Source organism: Prionailurus bengalensis, chromosome C1 (genome assembly GCF_016509475.1).
Source record: "Prionailurus bengalensis isolate Pbe53 chromosome C1, Fcat_Pben_1.1_paternal_pri, whole genome shotgun sequence".
In the NCBI taxonomy this organism is placed as follows: domain Eukaryota; kingdom Metazoa; phylum Chordata; class Mammalia; order Carnivora; family Felidae; genus Prionailurus; species Prionailurus bengalensis.
The window spans coordinates 193,210,485-193,223,037 of NC_057345.1; the positions used below are offsets into that span (position 1 = coordinate 193,210,485).

Consider the following 12,553-nt stretch of genomic DNA (forward strand, 5'->3'; position numbering starts at 1 on the left):
CTTGCTGAAACACTTTTGGTATAAAAATTATTGTAGGTGGGATGAGTAACTTTTTCCTAAAACCTGAGAAAAGTGGTGACTGAAAGATCATTTGACTTTTAAGCCTGTTATTTTCAAAAAAGGAAAGCGATAGAAGGACAGAAAGATAATTATAAGGTCATAGACTTATGCCTGTATGAATGTACTGAGGTTAAATTCTATGTCTCTCTTCATCACAAGTTGTAGTACCTTATACAAGGTACAGATTACTGTACAAATAGTAATTATTTGACGAATTGAAAATATGTACGTGTATAAAAGGAAAAAAGAGAAGCTTCTAGTGTAAACAGGGGACAGGCATGGTGCTTCATTGTACGTTGCTGTTATATGCTTGAAGCCCCATGAGGTTGCGAATCTCCATAGTGACCAGCGTTTGTTATTGAATGAATGAATGCGGGGCCTGGTGGAGAGGGTGGCAGGAGACTTTGCCAGTGACTCTGTCAAGGGCCATTTGAGATGATCAGGGCTTCCAGTATTGAGAAGCTAATCACTGTCAAACAGAAGGTCATCAGGCTAGTGAATTTACATTATGAAAGTGGACATTAGTGGCAGTCTTTTTTCCTAGACACAATTTAATTTTTTATTCTTTTGCTCACATAAACGTTGGCCTCTGTTCCAGGCCCAGTTTTGAATCCCTATGCAAGTAACTTATGAGTTTCACCACTAAGAACTAAATTAAAATATTTATGCTACCGTTCACTTAAGAACAAAGACATCGTGTGACAAGGAGCGTGGCTAGTGAAGGCCTGACATGTCTGGTCGACTGCAGTGAATCTGGATTCATTGCTCTCTGGCTTCTGCATCTTGGACTGCTGACTCTTCTCCAAGTACCTACCTCCTGATGTTATACACTCAAAGAGAGAGCCTAAGGGGACTGCCCAAGGTTGCCCTCAAACAGTGGCCATATGAAACATAGTCACAGAGGTCAAAAGCAACTGGGAAAGAGACATACTCACAGACTTCTTGCTTAAATAGCATCTCAGCTTTAAGGTATTTTTCATCTCCTAGACTAGCCTGACCTTCCAAGATGGCCTGTTTTGTATGATAAATTATATGACCATCCAGTTGTTAAGCTTTGGTGCTTGCTCTTTTCTTCCTGACTTTTCCCTAGCTCTGATGGTGAAGGAATGCCCTATTGGCCTCTAGGTCCCTTCAGGAGAATGTATTCTGCTCCTAGCAACCCACACAATATTTTAATCAGAGGTATACACTCTGAGGGCTCAACACAGTAATTTCAGTGAATGTAGACTTCAGAACTGGGCTTCTAGAGACTGATAGTTTGACTTTTTTTTTTAATAAGGAAGTAAATTATTCTTATTCATGTTGACCAGATGGTTTCCTTCTGGTCCAGTGTTTGTCTTTCCTGGCATTTTTCCTTATAGCCCAAGGCACTGACCTTTACATTGTCTCATTCTGAACAATGTAATTTGCTTGATTAGCCTACTTAGCCTTTCCTGACAGAGTCACCCAAAAGAAAGCATAGGATTCTTTCTTTAAAGTAAGGGATTCAAGTTATTTTCCAAAAACAACCTAGGAGTTATCTGCCAGTCTTGGTTAGTAAGATTTTTAGGCTCTAGGGATGCCTGGTAGCTAACTTTTCCAGTTACTGGATCTTTGGCTTCTCCATAATGAGCCTCCCTGTACTGGAAGATATAAACCTTTGGGAGTTTTGATCACTTGATTATTCGTGTGCCTACTTTCATTAGACATGTAAATCTCAAACCTGAGGACTCTCCCCAAGGCATATTTCTCTCTTTGTTTGAATTTCCAATGCTTAGATCTTACAGAAGCTTTCTTTGTCGATTTGCTGATGATTCTGAAATTCTTTAAACGTTAAATTTCTAAATATTTCTTTGTGATAAATTTTGGAATTAGGATAGTTGAGGCCATGTTTCTGTAATAAAGATGAAATCTGGGATTTAACACTATAAAATTTTGTCTCTTACCCACACATTATGGTCTAATACAAGTTGAGTGGCTTTCCTAGGAAGCGTTTCTCCAGGTCAGGATGTAGGAACCTAGGCTGCACCCATCTTACAGCTATGCCATCTGGGGCATGTGGCTTCCAGAGCCGCCATGGAAGAGAGACTTTGGATAATCCTGCATGGAATATAACGGCCTCACCAGAGGCGTAGACCTCACTTCCTGTTCTCTTTTATGAGCCATAATTCAGTCTCTTGGCCTCAGCCTCACTGCTGGAGAAACTTTGAAATATAGTCTTACTGTGCCAGGAAGGGGAAAATGAAATGGGATATGGTGGCTACATGGCATTATTTCTACCACAGCTCCCTTCACTAATCTGATTCTTAGCTCACCGTGCCCTGTTTTAATAGTCTTACCATTCTCCTGCTCTTAGAGTTCAGGATCTTCAAGCTGCTCACCCTTGTCCTTCATATTTGAGTAAAATCACATTCTGTCTGTCTCTAGAGTTCATGTTGTTTTTGCTACCTCTGTCATACAGATTGACCACAAAGGTGCAGAGTGAGGGGGTTAAAGAGAATTTCCGTATTCCAGTTCTGCTCTTTTCCACCTTGCTTTGAACTTCGTCCTGCGTTTATCCCTTGACTTCCAAGGATCATCCGTCTTTCACCAGATAACTGTCATGAAAAGCATTGTAGTAGCCATCGTATGTAGTTTTTCTGTAACTTAAATGATTAGAAAAGGATGTTTATTTCAGAATTTAGGGTGTTCCAAAACTCCCTTTTATCGGTTTCTGCAAGTAATTAAGCACCCCACTGGCTGACTGACAAAGCAAAATGACCATTTATGCTTGGGACCACAATTGCCATGTAGATTAGCATTGGCAGGTGAGAACATTCTGATTCCACAGGACATTCTACTGGGGCAACCAGGAGAAGCAGAGGTGGGGGAAATGCCTTGAAGGGCATCTGCAAGCAGGGACTGCAGGACAACTCATCCTTAGGCGTCCAGAGCTTGAGATTACCTGCTCTTTCTCTGCTGGGTGGGGCTGGGGACACACTGCTGCATGCTTAATTATTCATTTCTTCTTTCCAGTGTTACTTGTCCAGCTGAAAGATCTTACTTCAAAATTACTTTAAAACTGTTACAATCAGGGACATCTGGGTGGCTCATTTGGTTAAGCGTCCGGCTCTTGGTGTCGGCTCAGCTCACGATCTTGTGATTTGTAGGTTCGAGCCCCACATCAGGCTCTGTGCTGATAGCATGGACCCTGCTTGGGATTCTGTCTCCCTCTCTCTCTACCCCTCCCCTGCTTGCTCGTGCTCTCTGTCTCTCTCTCTCTCAAATAAATAAATAAACATTAAAAATAATTTTAAGGGGCGCCTGAGTGGCGCAGTCGGTTAAGCGTCCGACTTCAGCCAGGTCACGATTTCGCGGTCCGTGAGTTCGAGCCCCGCGTCAGGCTCTGGGCTGGTGGCTCAGAGCCTGGAGCCTGCTTCCGATTCTGTGTCTCCCTCTCTCTCTGCCCCTCCCCCATTCATGCTCTGTCTCTCTCTGTCCCCAAAATAAATAAACGTTAAAAAAAATAATAATTTTAAAAAAGGCTTATGATCAGATTACATTTGGTTGTTAATTCACTTTTAGGGAGATTACAGATAATATTTAGGGTGAGACGACTAATCTCATACATTTGTGCTGATTTTGTTTAGTGGCAGTTTCAGAGAGTTGCATTCTTCATCTCAGCCTCCCAGCCCGTAGTGTGGGCCTGGCACGTAGTAGACGTTGGCAGATGTTTGATTACTCAGCAGGTGTCGGTTAAGGGCCTACCATGTGCTAGGGATTATGCCACGTGCTAAAGATGACGCGTTGAGTGACAGAAACAGTGTTAAGGGAGAGTGCCGTGATCAGACAGGAAGAAAGGATGGAGCAGATGGGAAGGTGGTGCTTTTTATAGGAGGTGGAGAGTAAAATGGTGCGGTGACAGGAGCGTATGGTGTTACGTTCAGCTCAGTGTCTGTCACAGGCCCCTCTAGAAGTCTCTTTTTTTATTTTTTTGAGACTCTCAAATGCAGGAGATGTTAGATGTCCACAGTGAGGGAAAAGCCCTTTAAAAGGGGTAAATAGGATAAATAAAGTGACCTTTATCAGGGGAACCTGAGAGGCTAAGTCGGTTAAGCAACCGACTTCGGCTCAGGTCATGATCTCATGGTTCGTGAGTTCGAACCCCATGTTGGGCTCTGTGCTGACAGCTCAGAGCCTGGAACCTGCTTCGGATTCTGTGTCTCCCTCTCTCTCTACCCCTCCCCTGCTCATGCTTTGTCTCTCTGTCTCTTTCAAAAGTAAGCATTAAAAAAAAAGTGACCTTTATCAGATTTGGCAATCAATGGTTAGAATACCTTTGTCATCACAAGCAAATAACTTTGTTTTCAACTCTTACACATGCTTCAGTGATTGTGTGGTTGAGAATCTTGAAAATAATGCATTACCTGTAGAGAGAGATAATTAGAGGGTAGTTAGTGAAGCCCCTCTGCCTCCTCAGAGAAATGTTACCATCAATAGCCTTGTTTATGTATATTCACAGTGCTGGTAGCTGACTTAATTAACTAGATATGAAAGAAGTTTCTACACCCTGCCAGGTATTTTTAAGTACATAGAGTTAAGATGTCCTTACATTGACTCCTACTTAGATTTAATTTAAAAAAAAAGTTTATTTTTGAGAGAGAGAATGAGCTCGAGTGGGAGAGGGGGAGAGAGAGGGAGGCAGAGGCTCCAAAGACAGCTCTGCACTGACAGCAGAGAGCCCGACGTGGGGCTTGAACTCACGAACTGTGAGATCGTGACCTGAGCCACAGTCAGATGCTCAACCAACTGAATCACCCAGGTGCCCCAAGATTTTTAAAAGGGAATGAGTAGATGTAGCCATAATTTAGTTTCAAATGTAGAAACATCAGTAGATATACATTTGATTAGTAATTTCAGTAGAAAAGCGTACCAGCATCTGCCTTATTTCTGTGTTGTAAAGGTTGGCCTTCGGCTTACGTGGGGACTATCCTGGATGCTCATGTGGGCCTCCCCCTCTGTTGACTGGCTCCAGGCTGCCTCCAGCCTTCCTCACTGGGGCATGTTAGAACTGCATCAGGCACAGTTCTCAAAATGATGCAAAACCACTGAGTTCTTCCATACTTCTGTTAAAGAGGTAGTGTCAAGACTTCCTACCAAGAAAACCTACACATAGACAGAATCATAGAAAATAGAATGTCAGCGTAGGAAGGGACCTGAGGAATCATCTACTCCAGCCCATCCTTTTGCAGAAAAGCAAGCGGAGGCCTCCAATTAGGGCACACATCTGGCTCATACATGGTAGAGCCTACTTTTGTCCTCCACTTACCATTCGGATGAAATGAATTGAACTCTTTATAGCCCTTGTGCAGTGCCCGAACATAGTGAGTGGTCAGCACGTGTGAGTCATCATTTGTCATCAGCATTTGTAGTCGCAGAGCCCAGAGAGGAACCCGGATGCCCTAATAGTGCCATGCTCTTTGCGTGGCTCGTATTTTGCATTCCCCACATGTGTAGGGAGAAATGTGTTTGAAGAAGCTGAATTGAAATAAAAGCAGTGATGGCCTCAGAGCTCATCGCTGGGCACGTACTTGGTGCTGAGCTCTGGGCTAAGCCATGCATGTGCTTTCATTAACTCTCCAACATGCCATGAGATTCGTACTCTCTGTCGCCTCCATTTGGCTCATGGAAAGGCTGAGGTGGATAACTTGCCTGTGGTCACACCACCAATATGGGGCCGAGCTAGGCTTTAAATCCTGCTTTGCCCGATTCAAAGTCTATGTTGTTAACTGTCATTTTATTCTAGGGGTTGGCAAACTATGGCCCGTAGGCCACATCTAGCATACCTGTTTTTGTACAGTCCTCAAGCTAAGAATGTTTTTTTTTTTTTTTTGCATTTTTGAATGGTTGAAAAATTTAAAGAAGAAACAATTTCATGACACATGAAAATTGTGTGAAATTCATATTTCAGTGTGCATAAATGAAGTCTTGTTGGAATATAGCTATGCTCATTTGTTTACATTGCCTGTGTCTGGTTTTGTGCTAACTCAGAGGAGTTGAGTAGTTGTGACGGAGACTATGTGGCCTGAAAAGCCTAAAATATTTTTACTCTATACTTTTCCTCAGTGATTATGTTTTGAGATTCCAGTTATTTAGAGCATAATTGTGGGATTTTTATAGGGTCTGTCTCCTCCTGTTACTGGCTTTTTCGGTTTGTTCCATATCAATGAACCTATCAGTCAAATGATGCATCATGTGAATAAAAAGAATTCATTCTTATGTTATCTATATTTTGTCTTTGTAAACAGAGTGAGGAATGATTTGTTCCTGGATAACAATCGAGGCTTTTGATGAGAACCTGTTCTTATTGTGGACTGCAGCTCTTTGTGGTTTATAGGCTCCTTGCAGACGTCTATTGAGCTGATTATTTTTAAACCTCCAAGTGTCTTAGATGCAGAAATCACTCTATTTTCTTTCCTTTGTAGTGGTTTGCTGTCTTCTGATTATGTGGAGATCCACTATGAAAATGGGAAACCACAGTACTCTAAGGTATGGTTAATAACATGGGAATCCTGTAGCATAAATATACTCAATCATAGGATTGTTCATTGCACACTGCATCATTTTGATGTCTATCTCAATAAAATTATCTGTTCTCTTGTACAAGGGTACTATTTTTAAATTTCAAATAAGTTTAGGATAAATTTGTTAAGACTTACAAATGTTTGAGATAACATTGGAGATTCTGCGGATTCAGGCCCATAAAGATATAATTATTGTTTTGGTTATACATACTGTTAACTTCTGTCAGTGGATGGTATGGAGAGCTATACAGTTCCATATCAATACCTTCAAGGAGTAGACAACCAACTCATGGTCACAGAATCTGAATCATAAGACTGGATGGACTACTAGAATGGCTCTTCAGTCCAAGTGACTTTGGTGCCCAAGAAGGTTAGAGGTCAGGTTGGGGAAGGGAGATTCAGGGAACACTCTCCCTCTTAACCTTCACAACAGTTTTGGGAGATGGATATTATTGTTTCTGTTGTGCAAAGCAAGAAATTGAGGCCGAAAGAAGACAGATCAACCTGCTCAAGGCCCCCATGCATTGTAATACAAAGGTAATTGGGTACTTGATTTCCTTAGTTGGAGTTTAACCGTTCTCTTAACAGAATGTCAATAAGGAGCAAAAAGGTTTAGATTACAGTGAGGTTATTTGTATGTAAGGAAGACAGTCATCTCCACCAGTCAGGATGAATATCCCTGGAATGGCTACATTCAGAGACTCTGATGTGTAGGAAGTCTACGGAGTGCCACTGAGCCTAAGCAGTGTCTGCAGGGTGGATACCACAGGTACAGGAGAGGAAATAGGGAAAGAAAATATAGTGGGAAACACTGGATTCCTTCCCTCCCCCCCCCGCCATATTGCTAATGAGTATTGGCGCAGAAGTGGGCCTTTTATGTGTGGGCTTGCTGGGTTGTACAGCAAGAACTGGGTTTTTCCAGTGTGACAGCCTCTCAGCAAATATTTGTGGGTGACCTTAATTGTAAACACTGCCCAGGGGGTTATGGAATTTCTCAGGATTTACAACTGTGCGATTAAGTGGGCACATTTGTAATTTGATGTGTGTTTTAAACCTCTGAATTTTATGTCGCAGATTAAGGACTTCAGTTATTATTCTTACTATTCTGTCAGTTCTTGCCTGAGGCTTCATCTTGGGGGTTGTTGAATCTCCCTAAAAGTTAATGCTGTGGAAAGCAAGCAGAAATGCTAAATCAAGCACGGGAACGGTGCTTTCTGGCATTTGTACAAACCGAAGCTTCCGTCAGCTGTGCCAGGGCCCCGAGCACTGCGGATGCTGAATCATGAGTCTGGAGTAGAGAAGATTGCATGAGAACTTTATGAACTCAGCAAAGGAGCCACCTTTCCAGGCCACAGTAACCTGAGTCAAACTTCTCACTAACAAGTTCAGTCAGTTTTTTTTTTTAGAATCGGAGTAGCTAATTGGCCTCCAGAGGTTATTAGAGGTCCCAGAAGGAAGCCTTGTCATCAACAAGACACATCGAATCTCATATCAGTTATAACTAGAATTTAAAAGAAAGGGCATTTAAACTCTGGCAAAGGAAGTGTTTACTGCAGTTTGTTTTCGTTTTCATTGCTTTTCTCTTATTTATGCCTCATTTTCTCCAAACAGATCACCTTTCCAAACTTATTTTCTCCCGATATAATGAATTAAGCATAACAGTCTGTTTTTTATGTGTCTATATTTACATATATACCCCAGAAACTGAGTTGACATGGTGCACTATCTTGAAGCAGAATTAAATAAAAAATTTTTTTAAGTTTTTATTTCTTTTTGGGAGAGAGAGAACAAGAGAGAGAGAGAGAGAGAGGGAGCGCAAGCAGGGAAAGGGCAGACACACACACACACACACACACACACACACACACACACACACAGAATCTGCAGGCTCCAGGCTTTAAGCTGTCAGCACAGAGCCCAATGCAGGGCTCAAACTTGCGAACTGTGAGATCATGACCTGAACTGAAGTCCGACGCTTAGCCAACTGAGCCACCCAGGTGCCCCTTGAAGCAGAATTTTTAAGAAAGCGAATAACATTATAAACATTTTAGCATATTAAATAATCCTCTAGACTTTTATTTCTAAAAATACATAATATTCTTTCCTATTAATTTGCCATAATTTATTTTGAAATCCCATAGTAATAGACATTTAGATTGTTCCCAAACTTTCACTATACAAATAATTATAAGGAAAGGCCCTCCTGATACATGTTGAGCACATCTTTAATAATTGCTTAAGGATTAATTCTGAGAATGGGATTTTCTGTGTCAAAGAATTGGTACTTTTCTTTAAAGGCTTTTGGTACATACTGATAGTTTTTCTTTTTGAAAGTTTATTTAGATCCACCACACTCCCACTACAATTACACACGGTTTTTAAAACTTTCTTTTTAGGGGCGCCTGGGTGGCGCAGTCGGTTAAGCGTCCGACTTCAGCCAGGTCACGATCTCGCGGTCCGTGAGTTCGAGCCGCGCGTCAGGCTCTGGGCTAATGGCTCAGAGCCTGGATCCTGTTTCCGATTCTGTGTCTCCCTCTCTCTCTGCCCCTCCCCCGTTCATGCTCTGTCTCTCTCTGTCCCAAAAATAAATAAACGTTGAAAAAAAAAATTAAAAAAAAAAAAACAACTTTCTTTTTAAACTTCACATTGCCTTACATGTTAAGAAAATCTTTGTTTTCTTTGTTTCACAGAGTACCAGTGAAGGAAATTAACATGTAAAGATGATTAGGTTCATTAAACCTGTTTCAACCCAGTGTGCAACTTTTCTTCCAAAGCCTTCAAACTATTTAGACAAAAGTATATGTATACATACACACACACACACACACACACACACACACACATTGGAAAGAATTACTTGGAAAGAAATGGAAAGAATACAAAGCTTATTTGGTTTTGACCTTCAATATAAATGTGGACATTTAAAATATTCTGGAAATTAGTTTCAGATAGAATGATGAATCCCCCCTTGGAGAAGCTTGTCTAGTTCCTGCTTCACCACTACCAAGCCTCTACCTAGTTCCCACTTTTTGCTAAGAAAGACCAACATCTTAGGCTTTTATTTTTATTGGACAAAAGTGGGGTATAAGGACTTCTTTCCTTGTGAAGCAAAGATAGGAACTGGAGAGGTAAACAAATTAAGTAGTCAGGATAGAATAGGTGCCAGGCATCAGTATGAATATGGAAGAACTTTGGTTCTGCCTTCCACAGAGCAAGAGCTTTTGTTAGAGTTCCTACACGGTGCTTTACACACACTATATGGCAAAATAACTTCGTTGATTTGTTGATCAACTTTGTTGATGAACCTACTAAAAACGAGTTAATTTTTACCGTTTTAGTTCTTGTAAAAGAATTAGGTATCAGTATGAGAGTGTAAAAGTACTTTTCAACTTTAACATATTTCTATTAAGTCCCTGTTATGTGAACCAATAACTTTGAGCGCTTACTAATACTTTGGTTTCAATTCTGCTGATGAAAAGAACTATCAGCTGGCCAGCAATGTGAGCCTCAACAGATTGGTGCTGGACTCCTATCCCCGCTTCCCTCTATGTTATTACTCTTTATCATTATTGGGGGGGGGGGAAGGCCCTTTCCTGGCTCTGTTTACTCACCCTGGCTTCTTCCTGTCCCCTTGCTCACTCCCACCCTAGAAGGAAGAGCAGTTCAACTGATGGGAAGGAGTTGGGTATGTCTGTGTAGTTCTTATTCCTGTCTTTCATGGTGTCCATTTCCTTATAGGAAGAGCACAATTTCTGTACTTTTCCACACTCTAAGTTGCACAGTGGCAGCCCAGGATGTGTGTGTGTGTGTGTGTGTTTGTGTGTGTGTGTGTGTTGGTGGTGGGGGTTTGTTGTTCCATGTTGTCTACCCCTGGGTTGGTAACTGTAGCCACCTCATGGGTGAAGCATTAGCAGACCTACTGGATTCTCAGCTAATCCTCTCCTCTGGTATATCAAAAATTAAGGTGGCACTTTGATCTGTTTCAGTCCTGTTTCAGCCCTGGGTCACTCTCTCATTTGATTTTTAAACTTGTGTGGGTACTGCTTCACACACTCTAGGATACCTGTAACCAAGGTGCTGGCAACAGTTAAGTGTTGGTGAGGACATGAAGAGCTAGGACCCTCATCTACTTCTGGTAGGAATGTACAATGTTGGAGCTGCTTTGGAAAACATCCTGACAGTTCCTCAAAAAGTAAAGCAGAGAATTACCTATGACCCAGCTGTTCAACTCCCGAGTAGATATCCAAGTGAACCGAAAACATAGGGTTAAGCAAAAACTTGGATGTGGATGTTAACAGCAGCCTTATCCGTAATTATTCAAAAAAGTGGAAACAACCCAAATGGCCATCAACTGATGAATAAATAAGATGTGATATAGCCACACAAGGGAATACTATTCAGCCACAAGTGATGAAGTACAAATACAAGGTACGGCACGGATGAATCTTGTAAACATTATGCTAAGTCAGAGAAGCCAGCCATGAAGGACCATATGCTATATGATTCCATTTATTTAAAATGTGTAGAATAGGCAAATCCATGAAGACCAAAGGTAGGATATGGCTGCGAGGGCTGGGGTAAGGAGGGATGGGAAGTGACCACTAATGGGTACGAGGTTTCCTTTTGAGGTGCTGAAAATATCCTGGAATTAGGGGTGATGGTAGGATAACTCTGTGAGTGTACTAAAGGCCACTGAATTATACTCTTCAAAAGGGTGAATTTTCTGGCTTGTCAGTTATATCTTAAAGAAAACATAACCCCTCGGGTGGGGGATGGGGACTTACGTACCCACCTTCTCAACAAACATGAATCCTTTGCTCCTTTAAGATTGGTCTTGTCATTCAGGCTCATAAATAAGTCATCCGTATTCATTAAACACACACCGATTTAGCTTACTGTGATCTAGTCCCTGTTCTAGGTACTGGATGTACATCAGTGAACCACGCAGATAAAAATCCCTGTCTTTGTTCTTTTCTTTATCACTATAATCACATCACCCTCCTAGAAGTTTTTGTGCTTTTTTAAAAATCAAATCATCACCATGGCTCAGTTCAAGCTCACTTCTTCATGACAAGCTTCACTTCTTGGCAGGGATTCCTATTGGAGGAAAATGAGCCTCTGTGGGCATGGCTCCTGGCCGGGAAATTTAAAAAATTCAAGAGAGCAGACAACAGTGGGTCCTCACAAAGCTATTTTAAGTTTGAATAGGATAATTTTGTATGAACTGTTAAAAATTTACATAGCATTGGTACAGCTGAACTGTTTTAATACTTGAATATTTTTCTCCTATTGAGTTTAATGAAGGTAAACTAAATTGGTATTGGGGTCGCAAGTTCCCTGATTTTCCGAAAAAATTTTTTCGTTTCCTTATGCTGCGGTATTCAAATTCAGGTATATGTGTCCAGGGAAAGATATCTTTTTCTCTTTTGCTATCAGCCATCTGACGTGTTAAATAGATTGATAGACCTTGATGATTGATAAGTTTGAATGTAAAGATATGCATGTAGAATAATCATTTGAACAGAGGGTCATATTTCATTATTATATTCAGCACCTGAAATATCAAAATATACACATTTGTGAGTTAAGACCTGTGTAGTTTTTTTCTCAAATGTTTACCCAGAAGGGCAGGAGTTTATTTGAGCTTTTTAAGCAATGAAGATAATAATAACCGGTTGGCAGACCTTTACTGATGTGCAGGTGAGCTAGTTAAACAGACACAAAGGTAGAGCAATTTTAGAATAAATCAAATTGAAACAATAGGTTCTATTTTCCAATAGGTTGTATTTAAAGTGAGTAGAATCACACTGTTTCTGTCATTTGATCGATAATACCAGGGAACCAAATCTTTGTTTCCCCCTACACGTTGTTAGCATTGGACTCACAGAGCTGTTATCCCAAGCCACCTCTGATTAGGAAGTGTTTTAAAGGATACACACTCAGTGTTCCAT

At 41.1% G+C, this 12,553-nt stretch overlaps 1 protein-coding gene across 3 annotated transcripts in view; it reads left to right on the plus strand.

Annotated features, from left to right (window-relative positions):
- Nucleotides 1–12,553, plus strand: part of ADAM23 (ADAM metallopeptidase domain 23) — a 189,277-nt gene that overhangs the window by 87,164 nt on the left and 89,560 nt on the right. For all 3 annotated transcript variants that reach the window (XM_043577617.1, XM_043577619.1, XM_043577618.1), the window contains exon 4: nt 6,504–6,567. In XM_043577617.1, the coding sequence (XP_043433552.1) occupies nt 6,504–6,567 (64 nt within the window). The remainder of the gene's footprint in view (nt 1–6,503; nt 6,568–12,553) is intronic.